The sequence below is a fragment of the Chrysemys picta genome, chromosome 10, assembly GCF_011386835.1.
Source record: "Chrysemys picta bellii isolate R12L10 chromosome 10, ASM1138683v2, whole genome shotgun sequence".
Taxonomy (NCBI): domain Eukaryota; kingdom Metazoa; phylum Chordata; order Testudines; family Emydidae; genus Chrysemys; species Chrysemys picta.
Genome location: NC_088800.1, coordinates 57,330,834 through 57,354,830, shown reverse-complemented (window position 1 = coordinate 57,354,830; position 23,997 = coordinate 57,330,834). Strand labels below are relative to the sequence as shown.

Genomic DNA, 23,997 nt, shown 5'->3' with positions numbered 1-23,997 from the left:
TTCCACCCTCACATACCCGTAGCCTGTTCCCTAGATGCCTAGTGCTCATTCCCCTCCACACACACCCCACCTCTCTTCCCCAGTGTCCATCCCTCTGTATGTAGACTGCCTACCTCCTCACACACAACTCCCTACACATACACACTGCTCATCCCCCGCTCTCACACACACACCCCTAACAGCCTACCTCTTCCTCACATGCACACACACAGCCCATCCTACCAATCCTACACACACACAAGCTGCCTATCCCCTGGCCTGCACACTACCTATCTTGCCCCCCCCATACACTGCCCCTTCCCCCTCACACACATTCATTGCCTCCCCCATCCGCCTGTCTATCCCACACACAACCCATTCCTCCCAAACTCATCCATCGCCCATCCTCCTTCCACCCCATGGCCCATTTCCTCCCACACACCCTCACCAACATGTATTTTCATGTACACACCCATCCTCCCCACACACCACCCATATCCCTGCACAAACATCAGACGTTACCCCCCAAACCACCCATTTCCCCACCAACACACCGCACATCCTGCACAGACAGACACCCTCCCGCCCCCCACTTCCCAGTATATAGGCATTGCCTAGCTCCCCTGCACACAGGCCAGCCATCATCCCCCTTGCAAACCACCCATGTCCCCTTAAGGCCTACTTCTCCCAACCCCATTGCAAACACAACCCGTCTTTTCCCCTCCCCACATACTGAGCCCATCCTTCTCCCACACTGAAGCTGCCCATCCCCTTGCATGCTCATCATTCATTCCACAAACACATAGTGCCCATCTCCTGCCACACACTGCTCAGCCAGACACATGCACTGCCCCTTCCTCCTTCCACCAGTCCATTGCCCATCCCCCCCAACCACCACACATACACTCACAGCCCCTCCCTTGTCATGCTTGTGGCAGATGAAAAAAAAAAATCAAAGGAATTCATGTTCCAGTGTATCAGCTCCCCACATAGATCAGCAGCAGGGGTTAATCTAGGACCATTAGATACACAGCTCAGACTCCTACCCTTGAGCTAAAAGAGTAGCCACGTGAGATGACAGCAGAAGTAGGTTGTGATCATCCATAGGTCAGCTGCTATAGAGAATGCTGACTCATCACATCAAACAGTATCAGGATAGCTAAGTGACCAGCTGTGGGTTGAGCAGGAGCAATATATCAGAACTGCCAGCTAGCAACGCCGAGCAGACTGGAGTAGCTGCTTTCATTAGCAACCTATAGACCTGCCTTGGAGTCACCTGGTTAGACTGTGGATTTGGCTGGGCACTTAGGACTTGGAGCTAATTATTTCCAGTGACTCAGGCTCAGCACACTCATCACCAACAGTTGGTTACATATGTGAGAATTTCCATTCTCCATACAGCATGGACAAGCACACCGATTTGGCAGACTTTCTGAAAAGCAGGGTGGCTCAGTGGCTGAGATGGAAGTTGGCCATATGGGAAAGCTAGGCGCTAGTCCCAGCTCTGCTGGAAGTGACTTTATATAACCTCTGTATTATTCTATCTGAAATTGCAGGAATACCTGCCTGCCCCCTCAGGTAGGGCAAAAGGCCTTGATATTAAAAAAAACAACAACCCATGAAATGCCCAGAAATATTGATGTCAATCAGTGAAGGAGATGAGATGTGAAATAATGACCTCCAGGTTCCCTGCTCAGTGTACCTTTCATTAGCTTAAAAGGTATCTGGATGGGGAAAGCTAATAAACAGGCTGCTCCGCAAGGCATGGGAGCACGTTTGGAAGCGGTGCTCTTTCCCATAGGTGAAAAGATATTTTGATGGCAGAGAGCAGGAGGGGAATGAGCCATTTTTGTCCTGGCTGGAGGCATGGTTCTTTCCAAATGCTGGAGCTGCCTCAGCAGGGCCAGGCAGCATGCTTAATGCAGATGGACTGTTCAGAGATTTTGGCAGCAAACCTATGACAACTTCTACTCAGCCAGTACAAATGGTGATTTTCTGAGGCTTATAACTTGGCCACATTTAGTTGTGTTTTATTAGAACAGTAAAAGGCCCCTCTCTGACATCAATTTACAAGCCAATTTACAAGCACCAAAGGTGCTAGAGCTCTTTTTAAAAACTGGTCATAAAAAAAGTTAGTATGGTCAAATTAAGTTTTGGTGAGTCTTCCCAGAAAAATTCACCCTGAGGTAGAGAGCAAGAATGGAAATTTTTTGCCTGAACTGTTAAAGTGTGGCAGAGTTATAAGCGATTAAAAATGGGATTATAATGGGAAGTGTTAAGCAATTTTATATAGCATCACTAGCAGTCCTTCCTGCATGATAAACAGAGCAAGTCAATTGCATAGCAGACTGTAACAATTCTAACCCTTGCATGTTTGTTTTGATGGTGCTTTTCATCCCATTTGTAGCAGAACATTAGCAATGTTGAACTTTCCTTAATGCTCAAAGTTCCAGGGTCGCTGTTTCTCCCCCTCCGAAATACAAGATGCTTCTAGTTTGTGGAAGAAAGCAGTAGTCTACTTAATCTTTTAGTGGGACATCTCTTGGTGTGGGGATCCCCTAGCTATAGGTATTGCTCTCCAATCGAAAGTTCACTGGTTGGGAATGTGGGTTTGGGTGGCCTTTCAGGAGGCACTCTGAAGGAAGAGCGGTAATGTGTGTGTGACGACATCAGAACTGCTAAATACATCACATCCTGTGCTTGAAGCAGACATTCTACTTCTAGATCTCCTCCCTACATTCAGGGCATACTCCCAAAAACAGTCTGTTGGTGTTTATAATGGCAAAGGTGTTCATAAAACCATGTAGCCATCTCATTTAATAGCCTCATTCTCCCCTATATGGGATGATTTCTTTAGGGGAGGAGGTGTTTTTCCTCTAGCCAGAGCACACTGGCCATGCTGCTATATGCCCAGCTCAGTACAGGATGTTCAGATGTTCCTGTCTGGGAAGATCAGAACCTGGATGAATCAGAATCAGACAATTCTTCTCACATATATCTCACCACATACCCCAAACACTCCCATATCTCATAAAATAGAATGCTAGATGTGTAGGGCTGGAAGGCACCCAGAGAGGTCATCTAGTCAAGTCCCCTGAGCTGAGGCAGGACCAAGGAAATCTAGACCATCCCTGACAGGTGTTTGTTCAACCTGCTCTTAAAAACCTTGAGTGACAAGGATTTCACAACCTCCCTTGGAAGCCTATTCCAGAGTTTAGCTGCCTTTGCTGTGTTGGTATTTCCAATCCCTAACATAGTTAAAAACTTTTCCTAACTATATGGAATCCCCCCCCCCCCCACAAGCACATACACATCCCAGAAGACATATATCCTCCACACACACTTACCCTGCCACAAGCGCTCCTTATACAGGTGTTGGGATAATTACAATCTTCATGTAATTTTTTACCATTAAGTTACTGATATGTACTCTGAGCCTCAATGTCATCTTAATTTCCTTTTTTATTTTAAAGTATTAAAAATTCATGTGGATGCTGAACGAGAAACCCAAAGAGAATGTAATCATGTGATATTTCTAATGATCTGAAGATACACAGTAATTAATCTGAAATCACTTGTTTTTAATTGTAACTTTTATTGCCAGATTCACCAGGATGCTCTGGATAATTTCTTGCCGGTCAGGAGCAATGCAAAGCAGCCAGCATGTACTGGCTAGTTACTTTAGGTTTACAGATGCTTTGTACACCGGAAGAGCACAAATCAGTCAGTGTGCACCCCTTTCCCCACACCTCCTCTAGCCCTTCCCCTCATCTGCATACATATACATGCCTCAAATTCTCCCTCCCTCCCGCACCCTCTACATTCCTCTGCACGCACACCCTCAAATTCCTGTTTACTTCTGCACCCCCATTCCTTTATGCGCCCATTCACCAAATTATCCCTTCCTCCTGTTTCCTCTCAAATTCTCTGCATGCACGTGTGCACACAGGTTTTCCCACCTGTCCCCACATTCCCCTGCACAGATGCACATGAACAGACATGTACACCCCCTAATTTCTCTCCCTCCACTCATTTTCAGTTGAGCAGACCTAGTGCAATGAAGTGAAAAGAAATATTAATGATTAAGGGTCATGTTTTCCCATTTTTCTGCATAACTGATGTTTATCTTTAACAGAGGCTGAAAAAAAAATAAAGATAGCATCCATTTTGAAAGAGCAATTCTTTGTAGAATTCTCTATTTTGCAACTAGAGTTGGGTAAATAATGGATTTTTTTGGTTTGCTAATTCTGAACAATTAAAAATATATATATATTTGTTTTACATCAACCCAGCAAACTTTCACTTTTTCAAACAAAAAAAAAGCTGAAAAAAGTGTGTTTTGGGTCAAATTAAGTTTTGTTTTGACAAAAATAAAAAAAAAATCAATGTTGACAATTTAATTTTTTTAAAATGTTTTCATTAAGCTAAATTAAATTTTGAAACAGTCATTTAAAAAAATCAAAATGGTTCATTTTGAAATGTCAAAACAAACATTTAGTTTTTCGGGGGGGGGGGGGGAAGGAGAGGGGGTATTTGGTTTGGGTATTTTAGGTTCTTTTCCCTGACCAAAACAGTTAAGTGAAAACGACATAAATTTGCAAAATGTTTTGGTGTCATCAAATCTGTTATTCATTGAAAGTTTAATGTGAAAAATTTTGCCCAGCTTTAATTGCAACATTATTCTTTAGCCCCTGCTGAAGACAGAGCTGTCAGTTATGAATAATAAAGGCAAAATCACTATTAACTTTACATGTTTGAAGAGTCTGTTATTTCATTACTGAGATCTCGGGGGGGGGGGGGGAAGTCTGACAGTTGAGTGTTAAGTTTCTTAAGGGACCTATTTTCTAATTAGTTTTAACTCAAACTAAAACAGATTTACTTGCACATTAGCAGAAAATTCATTTTATATGCAAAGAGTATATGCTGTGCATTTATGGAGGATAGGTCTATTTTTCGTGGTTGCATCCGTGCTCTAAGTACAAAACTCAACTCAGTCCTAACTATGAAGCTGGGATCAGTGCTTCCATAATGACCGTTCTGGAAGCCTTAACCAAGTTGTTTGTCCTTAGGCTGTGCCTGCAAAGCTTTTTAGACACCTTGGAATAAACACTAAGGGAGAGATTTTCAACAGCACAAATAGGAGTTAGGCCAAACTGACCTTTTGTACTTTTGAAAATTTTCCCAATGCTCCCAAAATGGAAGTGACAGGACAGTGAGAAAGACTAAAGCAAAAATTAAATTAGGAGCTACTCAGAACTCTAAAGATTAGATGTTACTGCAAAGTCGTGTGTCCCAGGTGCTCCCAGATTTTATAAATAGGAGGGTCACAATGAAGTAAAGAGCATAAAATGTTGAGCTCAAGCCAACATTGTCAAAGCAGAAGAACCTTCTAAGCAAAGCAAATTCTCCCTGCATAAAGCAAGATGCCTCCTGGGAGTGAAAGCTCTAGGAATATTCAGAATGGAACAGCTAATTGGGTATTTTACCTTCTGCTGCTCTAGGCGGTGTCCAGCAACGGAGAGAACTATTCCATTAGGTTCCACCAACTTTACAATCCAGCCTGGTTATATTACCAGATATTATGAAAACTCTCCTAACCTATTTCCTAGTCTGTCTGAGCCATACACGGATTCACAGCATTTCTCTGCTCTGGTCTTTCCTCTGATTCCAAATACCAATAAAAGGTTCCCACTATCCCCTTGTCATGGAGTCATCCCCTGAGAGTCTTTTCAGGACTTAATCACAGACCACAACCACTCCGGGTCTCCTTCATCAGCACCATGTTTTACTATATTCTTCCAGCAGGTCACAGCCTGTAGCGTTACATGTATTTACATTGCACAGGTAGTTTCCCCATTTGCTTCTAGGACAGGCACAATACTAACAGCAACCAGTGCAGTCTCTCTGCCTTGCTTCAGGCTCCCTCCTCTTTAGCCCGTCTTTCATGTCAATTTATATAATCCCACCTGCTGGGATTGCTTCCCTGTCGATTAGCCTTTCAGCTGTAGCTCTACTCAGTTAATTGACACCCTCTGTCAACTACCTGTCTTCCAATTAAGTCCCAATTAATATATACTGGTGGGTATTAGAGTGACAGGGTGATGAGTTAGCTTCTTACTCAGTGCACCCTGTTACAATCCTTCATAATAGACATCCTCTCCTGTAAAAGAAGTTACAGGGCTCTGTTTATTGTTGTGACTATTACAATGTAACTAGGCCTACCATGAAGTATTGGTTCTCATGCTGTGGGTAACATAAAGGTGGGGTCTTTAATAGAAATTAAAGTCTGCTCACTGGTTTGCAAAAACAAGCTCAGAACCCAATGGACTGTCCTCTGCAGACCACATTCTATCACTGGTTAGAATGTCATTAGTTTAGAGTTTGGAAAGGGGTCTTCACAACACGTCATTTTCATTTTTGTAGATGTATCCTATATGATTTGTATTGACATGATCCTCCTACTGGGCAGAAAATGGACATGGTTTGTCTACATGCTCTCTCGTATATTTCAACAATGTGTTATTTGTCAAATGCGTCCAGTAAAGGTGACAAAGTTGAACCACAGTAACTGACATAGCCTGCAAAAAAGACACAGGATCAGACACTCAACTGGTGTAGATCAGTGTAGCTCCACTGACTTTAATGGCATTACTGCCATTTACACAAGCTGAGAGTCTGGCCTAGAAGCTCCTCAAGATTTAATAAACAGTGGGTTTTATCTCATTTATATTCATGCACACTCTCCTCAGACAACTACCCCCAAAATAATGCCTAGAGCAGATTTTAAAACAAAACAAAACAAAACATCCAGTCTTGATTTTAAATTTGTCAGTGATGGAGAATCCACCTCAACCCTTGGTAAATTGTCCAGTAGTTAATTGTTCTCACTGCTAAAAAAATTACACCTTATTTCCAGTCTGAATTCGTCTAGCTTCAACTTCCAGACATTGAATCATGTTATACCTTTCTCTGCTAGATTGAAGAACCAATTACCAAATATTTGTTCTCCATGCAGGTACTTATGGACTAATCAAGTCATTCCTTCATCTTCTCTTTGATAAGGTAAATAGATGGAGCAACTTTCAATTGGGGAAGTTCTCTAGCCTGTGTGCTGCAGAAGGTCAGAGTAGATGATTATAATGGTCCTTCTGGGCTTAAAAATCTATGAGTTTTCCTGTGGCTCAAGTTTTTCTTATTTCTAAAATGTGCCTCACATGACACTTTGCATTTACCTGAAGTTTTCCCAGCTGTAGCTGTCAAATCACCCGAGAAATGGGAGCATGCAGGACTTGACCCATTTTACAGACAGACCATGCATATAGATTACATACATTTTTCTGTTAGATGTTACTGCAAAGTCTAGTGTCCCAGGTGCTCCCAGATTTTATAAATAGGAGGGTGGATGTAGTGGATAACTTTAAGCAACTACATTTGAAATGTTTAATGTTAACTTATCTGGGGATAAGAAAAGTGAGGGTTGTAGTTTTTCCCATTCTCCTTGTACACCCAAATGACTGAACACTTTTGCTCAAACTTCCAAAAAAAAAAAAAAAATCACCTTCTGGCAGAGACCACTGAAGCCTTGTCTACACTACAGAGGAAATTCGATCTAAGCTACACAATATGAGTTACGTGGATAGCATAACTCAAATCGACATAGCTTAGACCTACTTTCCATGGGATCCACACTACATGATGTCGAGGAGAGATGTTCTCTCGTTAACTCCCCCTACTCTTCTCCATCCGGTGGAGTACAGGAGTTAATGGGAGAGCAATCTAAGGTCAATTTAGTGGGTCTTCACTAGACCCTCTAAATCGACCACCAATGCATCGATCACCACTTGTCAATCCCCCGGTAAGTGTAGACAAGCCCCAAGTAAAAGAAGATGTTAATAAATTGGGGAGGGTTCAGGGAAGAGCCATAAGAATGATTAAAGGACTCGAAAACTTGTGTTATAGTGTGTGATGGGTCTCAAACATCACTGCAGCACCTCCTGCCAGCTGTCATGGGAATTAGCTCTGCTCACCAGAGCACCCTCCTCTGGTGGTGCCTTAACACCATCACTTTTGTTTCAGGACCCACACCACTCCCAGGACTGCAGCATCCACTTCAGGGACGCTGCCTGCCATGCCATACTTTATGTTCCCCCCTTCTGGAGCACCTGCAATCTGTCCCACCACTACCTCAGCGGCAATTGCAGTCCATTGTCCCAGGGCTGCTTCCCATGCGGCTCCAACACTCTCTTCTGCCCTTATCTCAGGGCCTCTTTAGCTCCCCCAGTCCCTGCTTGCAGCACTGCTTTGTCCCAGGTACTGGTGCCCTTCCTCCTGCTAGGAGCCTGGTCTTCTCCTCTCAAGCTCCAGTCAGCTACTGAACTCTGCTCTGTCATGCAGCTCTTCTTATATTAGCCTGCCGGGCCATGACTGGCTACTCCTCTCGGTCTCTTTCTAATTGGCTGCCTCTGGCGCAGTCTCCATAGGGCTGCTTTTAACCCCTTTTCTGCCAGTGAGGGGCAGCTGCCCCATCACACAGTGATAGATTCAAGAAGCTCCATTTATTTAGCTTAAAAAAGAGAAGGTTAAGGAGTGACTTAATTACAGTATATGGGGAACAAACATTTAATAATTGGCTCTTTAGTCTAGGAGATAAAGGTATAACACGATCCAATGGTTGCAGGTTGAAGCTAGACAAATTCAAACTGGAAATAAGGGGTACATTTTTTTAACAGAACAGTTTATCGAGGGTGGTGGTGGATTCTCCATCATGGCCATTTTAAAATCAAGATTGTCTGTTTTTATAAAAGATCTGCTCTAGGAATTATTTTGGGCCAGTTCTCTGGCCTGTGTTGTACAGGAAGTCAAACTAAATGGTCACAGTGGTCCCTTCTGGCCTTGGAATCTATGGAATTCTAGCCTCATTGAAGGTGATGTCAAAAGTCTCACTGATTCCAGTGGAGCCAGGATTTCACCCTGAGTCTGGGAAATTTCAGCCCAAAAGGTTACAGGTTTGGAACATTCTGAACAATTGGAAACAAATGTTAGAACTGAAAGAATTCTGTAAACCACTACAGAGTTTGCTCCTGTTGCCCTTATAATAATTACCTTCCAATATGACCATTTCCTATAGTCTCATGTGCGTGTAGCATTTTTTCTTATTGTGTGGGCTCTTAAGGAAAAATTACTAATGTACTGTGATCCCTATTGTTTCCAATAGCTTCAGGTGTATACACAAACAGATGTGAAGATTCTGGCCAAGACTTTCAAAAGAGATGCCTAAGGTTTGGCTCTAGTGTCTATATTTAAGCAGCTAAATAAATTCCCTGATTTTCAAAAGTAATGAGCACCCAGTAGCTGCCATTGACAGTACAAACGATCAAGAATTTCAAATCTGCTTATTCGCCTCCTATTGGCACACAAGGTACAAGTGCAAAGTTCTGCCTTGGATTTATTCTGTACTTTATTCTGCAATGCATGGAAGGGAACATCTGCAGAGCTGTTCCTTCTGGAAAGTTACATGGACTGGCATTTAAATGGTGTAGCATTAACATACCCACTTCCAACACATGTACTGTACAATGTTAGTTCCTGCTGCTTAGATTCATCATGAAGAGTGAGAGAATGGGAGAGACGCAGCCCTGACCCCTCACCCCCATTCCCATTCCCCCTAGCCTCTGTACATAAGCTTTCCCCTGAGAAGGGCAAAGCCAATGGAAACAAGTCCCTCCTGAGACCATTAGGATCACCGTAAAGGGCCTGGCTGGCTGTAGATGGAGGAGCCCAGGTACGTTGTGCTCTTATTGATTTTGACCCTTCCTTTCTGTACATTTGGGAACAGCTGTTGTTTCTGTTAAAGGTGCTACTTCTATATTCTCTTTTCCAGGACAAAGGAGGAGAGGGATGAGGATGGGGATCTGAGGTTACAGTGCCTCCATAGCTGCTCCCCAAATAGTAAGTGAACATAGCTCTCCATGTCTCTAATAGATGATGGTTTGTGTAACCTTCAGAATGGTTCCTGGGAATTTGGATACAGGTTAAAGTAGGGAGGTGGGACAAATACATGTTTGCAATTTAATCAAATAGCCAACATGGAAGTGCAATTTTAATCCAATAGGAATAATGAAAAATAACTGAACTGTGCACAATTCCATTAAGTTTACTTTAGCTGTGCATACAAAGCAATGTTGTCCTACGATGATATACCATATAGTATCTCTAGCAACCATTACTACAGAGACATCTATTTTTCAAGATAAGCACTAATTTAGAAAATTATAACTGTATAATATTCAGTGTGCAATAATAATGTACAACATTTGTACATGTTTCATCAGTATGTGACACTAATCCACACTGGTGCATGTGGTGAATATCTACAGTTCATAGATAAAATCACTGAAAGCAGGTATTATTCAAAAATAATTTTAATATGAATGAACTGGGCTAACTCCTACAGTCTTTCATCAATCACTACACAGACAAATCAATAGGTCCTTACTTTGATCTTATTCAGCATTTATTCGGGCAAAGTTTTTACTGTAGCCAATGGGAGTTAGTGAGCTGTTCTGTCTCAGTGCTGACGAACATGGGAGTAAGGATCTCAGGGTTTGGCCCATCATGAATGCTCTACTTTCCCTTCAATATGCAGCAAATACAAACACGGATATAGCAACGTGTTGTTTATTTATGGTAAGCATTGTGATCAAAAGAGGCATGGAATTCTCACAAAGAACGCTGGAGAATCCTCACTCAGCAAAGTGGAAAAGCCTCTTGGAGGGAAAGCTGCTTGGCGGAGCTCCCGGAAGTGACCTGGCAACACTAATGAGATTTGGAAACCTGAGAGCATTCCATTTCCTCTGTTTTACTGGGATGCAGAATGCACAACCACATCTCAGTGTCCACAGTCGTTGATAATAACGAGGACAGTGATACCTCTACAGTTTTGTCCTAGCAGCTCCATGGACTTACATTCTCCATGAATGGTTTCTTGATGGTGGTGGTCATCAGATCTACTGGCATTTACTGAGGCTTGAAGGCAGCTTTGGTATCACAAAGACGGATTGGCACTTGAGCTGAAAGAGTCGCATGTCAGCTGTGGATCCATTACACAAACTATACATTTTTTTCCATTTCCACATGGCTGAGGTGTAATGAAACAAAACCTATTGTTTCTGATTATTCGATTTGTGTTTCTGATTACATCAGTATAAAATTAATCCTAACCTTGTTCTGGGACACACAGGCACATCCAAATTCTCTTTCTCTCTAATCCTCCTCCCCTCAATATCATGCACACATGCACAAACATCCCACCCTCTGAGGAAAACACTTGAGAGCCTTGCATTGTGCCTTAAATGTCAACATATTTGAACTCAGTAAGGTGAGGTGTTCCAGAGCTGAGCCCCATACTGAGAACTCCCCACTCTCAATCCTTGAGTTGCTTGAAATTTTGATGACCTGGTATTTCCCCCCCCCCCCATCAAAAAATGCATTTTGTTGAAAACTAAAACTATCACAATTCAGGGCAACTGCACCTGTATTCCCCCTCTGTAGTCCAGCAAGAGCCACTCTCAGGCCTCAAGCTCCCCAGACTTCAGCTCTCTTGGGCAGAGACATACATTTTTCTCTCTCTTGACCAGGGTATTTCCAGGCTCCCTGCCTACTCTGTGAATTCTGCAGCAAAGTCAGACTGCCTAAGCAGGCCTGCTTTACTTTTCTCCTCAGAGATGGTAAACAGTATAATTGACAGTTTGGCTACGACCCAGCTCTTTCTCAGCAAGCACATTCATTCTTAAGGTTAAAGCATTCCAGAGAAAACCTATTAAAACAATAAAAGAATCTACATGCATGCTAATAAGCTTACCAGAGATCACCCCAACTCCAACAAGGGGTCTGGCCGGTGGACAGTCCTTCAAACCCCCACAAGGGGGTTTTCTGTGATCACAAGTTCATAAAAGCTGTTTGCTCAGAACAAGCACACTCATGAATCTGTGAGTTACTCGTTTGGACCATCTGATCCTGTGAATAGGTCCTCTCCCCAGAGCAGAGATTCAAAAGAGCAAGTCCAGAGGTGGGAATTTGCATTCCCCTCCTCCCAAGTACTTCCTAGGAAACCTACTCAACTAACAGTTCATTTTTGTCTTAGCCATTGTTTAGGACAGTCCATTGAAGCTCATAACACTTCCCAAGGCTCATATTAGTCATGTCTCCTAGACAAATTACATACAATCCCACGATAACACATACATATTTGCATTTTTAAAACAATGAGCTCCTAAGAAATTTAAACTTAATTCAACAATGTTTAATTTAATTTGATAAGGTTTGTCCAGGATATGGCAAGAAGTTGCCATACCTGTCACAGAAACACATTGCTTTCCATGAAAATTTTGTTGGGAAGGCCATGGCCACCTCATGGACATGCCCTTGCCTACCCCTGCTCACAGAAAAGTCTCAGAGCAGAACATGCGTTGTCCAGAACTTATCAGAGAGGAAAGAATGGAAGCATCCTAAAGCAGAGCTGTCTGCCCAGTCTAGTTAATAAGCTGCAGACTAGTTAATAAACCTCAGAGCCATCTCAGGCTGCTAATCAGCCCCAAAGTATGAGCATGGGCCCCTGACCACTGTCTATCTCTAGGGAGAGGTCAGTGCCCGATGAGACCAGTGATGACTCCATCCCAAACTCAGGCCTGGAGCTGAAATGGAACAAGCAAACCCGAGAACTCCAAATGACACCAGAACTGCCTCACTAGACCTTTATAATAGACTTCCCCCCAGAGGGCAGATGAGCAACAGGCTGATAACTCTCCATCCTGCCAGTGACAAACTACAGCTACTTGCAGAAGGGAAACTGGCACCTGACCCTACAGGAGAGACTCACTGACAATCTCAGGCATCAATGGGCCTAATAGCTCTTACTTCAGCAAACCAACAGGGGCATGAGCACAATTCACAGGCCACAAGCGGAAGCTCTTGCAGTATATTCAGAGCGGGCTGAAATTCCCACCAAGAAGACATTGTGTTTGACCCCTCCGGGCACCGATCCTCCACCATGACACCAGCCACGCTAGACCAGATTCAGTGTATCGTGTCTGTGAAGTAGGTGGAAAATTCTTCACAGCACTGACCATGGGACTATTTCAATGCAGAGCCAGATGTCATTTACCTGCCTGTGAGTCAGAGCAGTTCTGCTGCCAGATGTATCTGTACAGAGATATTGGGAGAGAAGGCGGCTTTCATCATTGCATACTTGCCACAGTTGCATGGACTCAGCATACAATCTTGGCCATTAGTGCTCCAATTTTCCCCCTCGTCAAATATTTCAGCATGGATGTCTGATCTCTCCATTGTTCTGAGGACATCATCAGCTAACAAAACAAAATTCTGGGCCATTTCGGCCCTATGTCTGAAATCTGACAGGAGTACCAGATGCTTCTAGGGTTGGCTGGCCACCACTTCTTCAATGGACAAGCAAAGTGTAGAGGATGAGTTATGATTGTCAAAATAATTTATATCGAGAGAGGATATCTTGACCAAGAACTCATGAAGGAGTGGTGCAGGCATTCTCTCCCTCCTGTTTTATACTGTCAGAGCAGCTTCCCCACATCCAGTCAATTTGATCTGCTATGTAGACTGAAAGCTCCTTGCAAAGGGAGACTTTCTGCTCTGAGACTTGGTGAAAGCAGCCTGAGTTACTCTGACAGCCCGGGACTTGGAACAGTGGATCAAGGTGAAACTTGCTAATGGAGCAGAACTCCGGAGGGAGTAGCAGGAAGGGAGGAGTACAGAAGATGGGAATAAATTTGGAAGGAGCAGAACTCGTGGCCAAGTCTGAAAGCATGGCAAAGGGTGCGAGCAGGAGTGGCACGGATACACAGATGGCCCGGGTCAGGAGAGAGCAGAGGTAGAGCACGCAAAGGATGAGGGGAGGATGTGTGGGAATGAGGAAGAGGAGGCAGGGGAGGTGACATTGAGATGACAGGGGAGCACTTACAGAAGCAGAGGAGGAGCAAGGAGAGAAGAGGATTAGAGACTAGGAAGAAAGAGAGAGGAGAGGGGTTGAAGGGGAGGGCAGAGGCCAGGACTCAGGAGACATGTAGGAGATTCCCAGAGAGCACAGGAAGTAGGGCAGGGAAGTAGTTGCTGCGTCTGGGCTATGCAGTGAGGGAGAAAGGAGATCTGCTCTGATCCACCATGCTAAATCAGCTGTTCTAGGAGACTCGAGAGGGTGTGTGGTTCCAGCAGAGAGAAGGAATCAGCGTCTGAGTTTGCAGGGAGTGGTTCATAGAATCATAGAAAGTTGGAAAGCTTCTAGCAAAAGAGCAGACCTTGAGAATGGAAGTCGGGAGAGAGGGAGGGGAACAAGGTGGAGAGAATCCACCAGTTCCAACCAGAGCAAGAAGAGGCCGCTCAGCACTGTGTTTTGCTCCAGCCATACCAGTGGCTGCTGCTGCTACTAGCCCCTGTGCTTTGAGATGGAGAAGGCCAAGTGTGAGGGAGTGACTTAACCTTCTGACTAACAGCATTCTGTACTAGGTAAGGGATCTGGGCAGCCATGCACGTCACAACAATGTTACTCTGAGGAAATGGGAATACAAAGCCTCAACTATTTACTCTGATTAAAAACATGAGTTACCAATAAAGAATTGATGAGCAAACCCAGAGCAGCTGAGGATGATCCTTGGAATAAATATAATTCTGTCAGGAACTTTTCAAAGAACTTGAAAACGCCTTACTTATTAACTTTGCAAGAGAAACCGGAATACCAGTCTCAAAGACTAGCGCTGCACTGTCAGCAGTGACAGATGTTACCCCAGGCCTGGCTTCTAATCACTGGGGAAAAGGTTTATCCAAGTAAGTTTTCTACCATACAGAGAGAAATTTGTAGAATTTCATTACTACTAAGGTTGTATCCAACTCCCCTTTCTTGCTGCATGCCAAACCCCTGGCAAACGTTTTATGTCGTGTGACACAAATGCACTGAGCTTCTCCTGGCCATCTGTCAGCCTGTGTGAGATTAGAGCCTCCCTTCTGACAAGAAACATGCCACAAACCCTAACTCAGGGTCAAAATACACTAAGGCTTGGTCTACACTACCCCCCCTAATTCGAACTAAGGTACGCAACTTCAGCTACGTGAATAACGTAGCTGAAGTTCGAAGTACCTTATTTCGAATTAGTTCAAACTTACCTTGGTCCACACTCGGCAGGCAGGCTCCCCCGTCGACTCCGCGGTACTCCTCTCGGCGAGCTGGAGTACCGCAGTCGACGGCGAGCACTTCCGGGTTCGACTTATCGCGTCCAGACTAGACGCGATAAGTCGAACCCAGAAGTTCGATTTCCAGCCGTCGAACTTGCCGGTAAGTGTAGCCAAGGCCTAACACTTCACAGTGAAGATTGAATTACTTCGGGCCAATGTTCAACAGTATTTAGATGCCTAAAGAAGCAGTTAAGAGGTTAGTGGGATTTTCAGAAGTCCCTAGTTTCCTAATATTGTATGCAGTGTAGTTGTGGCTGTCGGTGCAACCTTGCATTTAGCTGTGACACTCAAAGTACCTTTCCCAAACTTAAAGAAGAGCTCAGTGTGGCTCAAAAGCTTGTCTCTCTCACCAGCAGAAGTTGGTCCAATAAAAGTTATTACCTCACCCATCTCATCTCCCTAGTTTCCTAAAGCAGACTTAGGCCTGACACATTTAGGCACTTTGAAATCCCACTAGGCCCTGACACAGTGCAGGGAGTTAACATGTGAGCCTGCACTCTGTCACCAATTATTCCCCCCCCCGCCCCGAGAAAGCTGATTGGGATAATTAAAGGTAATTCGTTAATGAAAGCTGGTGGCCTTGGGAACTAATGAGCCAATTAGTCCATCAGCTCATTAAAGAGGCAGAGGAAGAAGATGCAAGGGGGGGAGAAAGGAATAGGGACTAGACAAGCCTTGGTGAGGCCCTAGGGGAGAGCGATCTCTGCTCCTCTCTGGTACTGAGGAGATGGTCTAAAGCAGAGGTCCCCAAACTGCAGGACGCACCCCCCTCAAGGGGCATGGAGGAATGTTTGGGGGGGTGTGGCTAGAGCCCGGACCAGCCCCCACAGCGGGCGGGAAGGGAGTGCCACCGAGCTCCACTCCTGGCCCCGACTATTGGCCCCGTGCCTGGGTCCCCACTCCCGGTCCCGCACTCCACTGCTGGCCCCACGCCCGGTGTCCTGTCTGCCGGCCCCGTGCCTGGGGCTCAGTGCCCAGGGCTCCACTCCTGGCCCTGCCCCCAGTTGTGGCCCCAGCCTCAACTCCCTTACCCCTGTCTGTACCTCCCCCCACCCCCGAGCCGCAGCCCCCTCCCAGCCCCTGCTCTATGATGGGGAGGCAGACAAGGGTAAGGGAGTGTGCGAGGAAAAAAATGTGGGGGCCACTGGTCTAAAGCATAGGCCATATTGACAACAGACTGCTGCACAGAACTCTGAAGGGGTTGGTGGAGGGAACTCAAATGGCACGGTGGATACACAGCCAATAGAGTCTGAGCTGGCTTCTGTGTGCAAAAAGGCAGGCGCAGAGCTCGCCCTGCTACAAGCCCCTGTCTGCTTCATTAGGCACCTAAATGCCTTTGAAAATTAGGCCTTGGTTAGTTAGATGCTTTCTGGTGCCCCTGTGACCACTCATAATTTTCACTCTTTACAAGACACTCTGGAAGCTTAAAACATGAACAAGTGCACAACGAATGGCCCATGTTCCTTTATTATTCTGAGGAAAGCCTGCAGTTTGGTAATGTTGATAGGTACCAATGACAGCACTATGGCATCAGTCAAATCTTACCTTGAAAACTTACTTCTTTCTGTTAACATTGGAAATAAATCCTGGGAGTTAGTTATTGCTCTGTGTCCAAGCAGCGATTAATTGTCATTTCATAATTCCCATAAACTGATGCCCCAGTGTCTGAGTTCCACACATGGAGGACAAAGCTCACCCACTGTATGCCCAGGGTTTGCATCTCCATTCTCCAGCTCCTTGAATGTCTGGATCTTGGCTCTCTCTCAGTGAGTCAGACACTGGCTTCGCTTCACAGCATTTTGGAATTGCTTTCTCTGGAACATTAACTTTTGCGTCATTTCCTTTCACCAAAATACCCCCGTTGAGACCATATATCCGTTTAGCACATCGCTCCCTGAATGAGGCAGTAAGCTGCTTAACTCTTCACCAAGCCACATTTAAAACCTCATTTCTCACCTAAACAGCAGGACCTTTGTCTTTTGAGTCAAACAGTGTTCTATTTAGCCCCTGCTCCTGGACTTTCCCTTTCCTAGCATTTGAAGTGCTATTCTGTACATTTCCAGAGCCACACTGCCAGATTGTAATTCACCCAGTCTGGGCCAAATCCTCAGCCGGTGTAAATTGACATAGCTCCATTGTTGGCAATGGAACTGCACTGAGTTACACCAGCTGCGGATCTGGCCTCTGTATTTAGACTTGCACAGTTTCTCAGAAAGAACATATTGCTACTCTGGGATCTGTTTTCATGCTGATTTTTATACCCAGAGCTGGATTTAAGCACAAACAGAGCAAGGCTATTCTGGAGGCATGAGTTACTGCCTGTAATCTTTTGTGTCTTGTTTTAATCACACTGGGAAATCCAGTTTGTGAAGCTCATGCTCCCAAATCCATCTTCTCATTCTGACTCCCTGCATAAGACTAACCAGCACACAAGCTGGATGTCACACTCTGTAGCAGCAAGTGGAGGAGGGGCTCTTGGTGTGAACAAATGAAAACAATGAATGCAAGTGGGAGTAACACATTCAGTAATATCTCCCTTCAGCAAATGAGGGACTCCTTCTGGTACAACCTCCTGTCACAGCATCCTCAGGAAATGTCATGAGCTAGCTGTATTGATTGTGATACAGTGAATGTAGCCAACAATAACCATTCAGCTCACAGCAGTGAAATGATATAAACATACGGGCCAGATCCTGAGTTGGTGTAAATTGGGGTAGTTTCATTGAAATCAGCAGAGCCATGCTGATTTACATCAGTTGAGGATCTGGCTCACAGAGCTCAATTGTAGCCCTTCAGGGTTCAGCCACTTTCCATGAATGAGAACTGGAACTCCAGGAGCCACTCTGCCTCTCCCTCCAAGGCCGCAGCAGCTGCCCTCTTCAAGGGGAGCTCGATGGGCCTGTGTGTAAGGGAGGCCGCATGGGCCATAGCCCCATCCCTCCCTGTCCCCTTTGAGGAGACTAGAGCAACCATTGCCACAAAGACCATTCCCGGAGCCCAAGGCCTATGGTTGTGCCTGGGCTTGGGACCGATGCACTGGGGATGGAGAAAAGCTCCCAGTGATCTCACCTCCCTGGCACCGCACCACCCGCCCTGCTGGTCTTGGTGCAGGAATTCACTCACAGCACCTGGTCAGAAATGGAAAATGTAAAACTGTTGTGGCCCAGGTTTGGTGGCAAACGGACAGCCAGTGAGGTCTTGTGGTGCGTCGCTAGACCACGGTACTGCTGTTGATAAGTGTTGCACTAGTGGCTCCAGGGTTGTGGCTGGAACTGGGGATAATAAGTGTGAAAGTGCCTTTCTGGTGAGTGTCTCTCAGCTACTGGCTATGTCTATTTTCCATAAGTAAGTGGGATCCCATCATGTCCATTGAGGGTGCAGACATGAGCTAATCCTCCAGTGTTTCCTATTACATAATAATAGCAGGTTCCCACAACCATCCTTTTTTCACAGTGTTCAGCACGTAGAGAAGCTAATTGGTTGGCTGTAGTGATGCTTTTGTGATGTCATTCGCCTCTCAGCCTAGCTGGAGTTTCATTGCTCTAGTTGGGACTCATTAATTCAGGCTTATTGCCAGTAACACCAACCCCAAAAGTTCAAAAATCATGAGCCAGACCCTAAAACATCATGAGAGTGGCCCAAATAGAATGAGATTTTAAAAAATGATTAAATGATATTTTCCGATCTGTCCTCTGAGTGTTGAGCTGCCCCCACCCATGGGACTCAGGCGATTTCCGGCCCCTGCTACAGGTTCTTTCACTAGAGAACCACCTATCTGAGATCAGGGCCCCACGATGCTAGGTGCTGTACAAAGACAGCGAGAAAGACAGTCTCTGCCCTGAAGAGCCAACATTCTAGTGCAAACTATAATGGTGTGTTCATGCCGTGGGAGCAGGAACTAGCACTCATCAAATTCATCCCACATAGGGAGCCATTAGAGGGGAACCACTTCTGGGCAGGACTCATGGTGGTGACCTGCAGGTGAAAGGCTCTATAGCAATAGCAACACCCTGGGACATCCAGTTTCCATATGTGCGAAAGTGAGGCTGCTTTCTGGAAAAACACATTTATCCGATCGAACCCTGACCTTTTCGAACTGCCCCAGTCTACTCACACCAGCACAGTCTCTCAAACACGGCTCTTCTTGAGCGTATGCTCAGTCTGCCAAATCCTGTTCTTAAATAGACAGAGCCAAATACTCCAAATCCAAATGCAACAGTAAAACAAATATTAACACAACATCCAGATTCACTGCTAAACACATCTTGCAATAAAAAATTCTTCCATCAATTACTCCAGGGTCCTTATACTAACTGTAATACAGCTACCTATTTGTTTTTCACCCACATGGGTCATCAGCCAGATTTGCATACACAACCTTCAGATCCACAGCATAACCTCTTCTGCTGAAGCTTAAAGAGAAACCATTGAGGAGAAAAATATGCTTTTATCCTCTTATGTGGATATAGCCCATAGAGGGAGCCAGAACACACCTATTGCCAGTGGGTTAAACAAGTATTTGTCAGACAGTGGTGGGACACTGGGTGGCCACTGGCAGGTTTCTTGGTTTCTCTTTCTGGCTCAAGAGAAGATTGTAATCTAGTGGTTACAGACAGCCTAGCAGATGTAACAAGCCTGTTTGAGTTGTCTATGAGGAATGAATCCAGACTGCTGGATGTCCAAACATGAGCGTCTACCTCTTGAGCTGAAGAGCCAGATGCAGCAGAGTAGTCAGACATTTGTATATGTTGACTAGCCACTAGAAGGTGACACAGAGACATTCTGTGTAAGCCTGGATACAGACACAGCTCATTTGCCATGTCCCTTCCAGACGAAGCTGTGTGGCAAAGTGGTTGGGACTTGACTGTGTTATATTAGAGAACCGCACGCTCTCAGTTATCTTATCTGAAGTAGGCGGATGACAGTTACCCCCAAGGTTCCAGTATCAGGTCTTGGCTTATAATAACGATTGTGAAAAGTACAGCAATAGCAGCACCCATAGTGGAACAGCTGAGACTCGACCTTCAGCTCACTAGCTTTGCAGTTCAGTGCGCCTTTAGGCTACTGGTGCTCCAGAGCCAGCAACAGTGGACTTATTAATGAACTGGATGCCTCAGGCCATTGCTAATGGGCTTCAGAGCCTTTTGCCTATCAGTCATCAGTCTGTAACCAGCCCAGCTCAGGAGGGATTAAAAGTTGTTTCTCTCTAATGGTGTCTGGGTCCCTAGATCAGATGTGTTTGCAGGAGGGGTTCAGTTCCAGCTCCCACACCACACAGTTACACTTTTCACTGATTGGAAGACTCAGCAGCAAAACCAAGAACTAAATCCATGGGCCACAGACACAGACTTTTATCTGTGAGCCAAGCTGGCAGTGCGTTGTGTGGGCAGCTCGCCCAGACACTGCTCTGTAGACAAACCAAGGACTTTTTTTAAAGCCAGAGTTTGCTGTTATATGCCAGTTAGTTGCAAATACGCAAATTGGCCCATTAAATAATCTGCCTTAAATGTCACAGGCAGAGCTCCATGAAAGTCAGCCGTTGTGAGCTTTAAGCCTCATGACCCTGTGAGGCAGCTAAGTATCATTATCGCTATTTTACAGCTAAGGAAACAGGGCGAGCAGGTCAGTGGTTTCTCCCAGGCCATAAGTGATGTCGGTCAGAGCATCAGCATTGATCTTCTGACTCCCCATCCTCTGCTTTAGCCAGACGAGCATAGTGTGAGTCATTCTTGCTCTTTCATATGCTTTCGCAAGCTGGTTTTGGGCCAGCATTTCAGTAAAGCTCAGGGTCAGCTCTGTTAAGTGATGCGTTCTTTTGAAAATCTAACTGCATGTGCCTGCTCTTTCGCTTGTTTTTGTGGTTTTAGTGCTTGTTTTTTGCTTGGTTTGCTATTTGCCTGTGCAGTGTTGGTGCTGGTTTTGTGTGCATCAGGGCAAAGATTGTTTCTTTAGCATCAAATGAGGTGGAAGCAAACAAATAGCTATTAAATGCTTGAGGCACCAGTCAGACAGACAGTTCAAGACAGGGAAGCGGTTATATTAATTATTATTTATTTATGGTAGCACCTAGGGACCCCAACTATGGACCAGCCCCCCCACACTAGGCACTGTGCAAGCACAGAGAAAGATGGTCTCTGTCCCAAAGGTGACTCTCCATCCGATCCACATGCCCCTCAGCCAGTGCCCCATCAAAGAACAGCCAGGGCCTGGGCATGTCTAGGGAGAAGGGCTGAAGACGTAGCAGCCACAGGGCAGATCCAGTGCCCTCCTCTGCTTAGCAGATTCACCACCTGCACCTTATCAGCGACTGCAGAACAAGCAGAGTCAGAGCTTTTGCCATTCCCTATTGAGCTGCTGAACCAAAGGCCATGTCAGGGGGTGCTGGGGTGGGGAGGCAGCATGGCTGGAGCATGCTGCCTTCTGACTATTCCCAGCCGGCAGATGATGTCTTGGGGCCAACTGCCAATTGGCACAGCTTGGAACTGCCGTGTGGCTGCTCTAACTTGAACTGCAGCTGGGGCAGGGACAGTACCATACAGAGCATCAACAAGCAGTAACTGGCCCTCTGACAGCACCCTCCCCACTTCCCATCCTGTGCCTCCCCGTCCCCACAAATGTGCTGAGCAGATCCTGACCCAAGAAAGAATCTGGCTCTTCTTCAGTAACTTATTGAGAGCCCAGGATCCTGAAGGGGATACTACAATCAGGGTGAAAACATCAAGAACCTTCCAACAGGAGAGGACAAGGGTGTGATGGAAGGTTACAACCTACTAGCTGCTGTATCCATGCTATTATTGCGCTCTTCTGGATGAAATGTCAGGCTACCCAAGTATAGGGATGGGGTGTCACCCTGGAGCAAGTGTAATCCTTAGTACTATTCCAGGTAACAGACATTCTCCTTTAGCTCAGGTGCAAGGGACCTATGCTTTGGACTTGGAGGAAAAGGCCAAGTAACTAGACAGGAACACAGGCAGTCAAGAGGATGGAACAGTTCAGGAGACCAAACTAGAGGACTGAGATCTGTAACGGAGAAATGTTAGCGCAGAAGAAGGTAGCCAAACAGCAGAGTGGAAGGTGGAGCAATAGAAGGCTATAAACCAGACTGGAGGGCTAAGCATGGATGTCAGGGCTCCATCACCAGATGAACACTGGCTTAGTCCACAGGAAAGCCATTGTCTCGGTACAGCCAAGTGTAATAGCATGTAAACGCATTCCTGGGGCGCTGGTTTCAGAATCCCAGTTAATCGGGGAAAGAACACAATGTATTTGTTACTTTGTAGTACACTGATATCTAAAACTGGTGGCTGCTTGTTCTGTACAAGTTAAAAATTGTACATTTATACTGTACCTGGCTGAGGGTCCTGGGTTCAAGGATGCCTATTGTGAAATGTATTACTGCCTCGCAGGGCCGTCCCTAGGGGGGCCCAGGACATAAGCGCCGAGTTATTGATCTGCCGGAGGGGGCTCCCTCCCAGCTCCGCCCAGGCCCTGCCCCACTCCATCCCATCCCCCAAGGCCCCATCCCCACCCTGCTTCTTCCCAACCCCGCTCTGTCCCGGCCCCACCTCTTCCCGCTCCCCTCTTCTCCGCCCATTTCTGCCCCCTCCCCATAGCGTGCTGCACCCTCGCTCCTCTCCCCTCCCCATCAGCGCCTCCTGATGCCGCGAGCAAAACATGTGATCTGCAGTAGGTGCTGAGAGGGAGGGGGAGGCACTGATCAGCTGGGCCCACTGGTGGGCAGAAGGCACTGAGGGGAGGGGGAACTTCTGGTAGGGGGGGCTCCTCCTTGCCCCCCCCGCCCACCTGCCGGTCTGCCACTTGCCTCCTCATTCGCCTCCTCACCCCGCTCGCCAGCATGCCTCTCGCCTCACCTCCCCGCCTGCCTCCTGTGGTGCCCCCCAAAGTGTGGGGCCCGGGGCAGTCGTCCCGATTCACCCTACACAGGGACGGCTCTGTGACTCAGTGTCTGTGCAATGAATTCATTAAAACCAATTGGACAATTGGACCTTTCCAAATCTCTCTCATTGTGCAGTAAAATTGTGATGTGGGTGTTAAAATAAAAGATGCTACTGATAACGTGTTTCAGTCTTTTTGTGGGTAATTTCACTCAGAAAAATTTTCATGATTCTGTCAACACACTCAAAACTGGCCTCATAAACTAACCCTCACCAGAAGCAGAGTCTAGAGGACTCCTAACCAGTGTGGTGCTGTGGCAGTCTGACAGTAGGTGCTTGCTAATTCTCCCTTAAACTACTGGCATCCTAAGAGGGTGGATCGTGCATTAAAAAGCAGTTCTTATGCAGGAAGGAATAAATTATGCCCCTGAAGAGGCAGTACCATGCTGGGACAAGAGCAGTGACTAGCAGCCCTGGATCTATGTTTTTAGGTGTCATTAGTGCTCTTCCCAGTGCTGGCCTCCCAGTGCAGTCTGATGTGCAAGGGTCTTGGTTCATGGCTTTAAGCACTGGGAGCCAAATGGTTGCAGCCTCCTGTGAGGTGGGGGCAATATGAGGAGCAGGATCCCCCTGCTCTAACCCACCTCCTCAAAAACGGTCACTAGTAAATGCAATACATAGCCCTATCTCACTACAAAGATACCCACGTTTTTGTAGTACCGGTGTTGGTTTCATGCACGCTTTTGCAGTTCCTATGCCAGCAAAGCCCCCGCATGCAGTCACGAGGACCAGGCTCTGTGTGGTTTTGCTACAGCTGCTTTGGCTTTCTGCTTGTTCGGATGTCTTTGTTACTGTGTTTATGCTGGCT

General features: G+C 45.9%; 1 protein-coding gene across 7 annotated transcripts in view; it reads left to right on the top strand.

Annotated features, from left to right (window-relative positions):
- GSG1L (GSG1 like) overlaps positions 1-23,997 on the top strand; it is a 118,990-nt gene that overhangs the window by 74,637 nt on the left and 20,356 nt on the right. For 5 of the 7 annotated variants that reach the window (XM_065559905.1, XM_008162551.4, XM_065559906.1 and 2 more), the window contains one exon: positions 9,860-9,927. The exons of the other annotated variants lie outside the window; for them this stretch is intronic. In XM_065559905.1, coding sequence (XP_065415977.1) covers positions 9,860-9,927 — 68 coding nt within the window. The remainder of the gene's footprint in view (positions 1-9,859; positions 9,928-23,997) is intronic. 7 annotated transcript variants of the gene reach the window in all.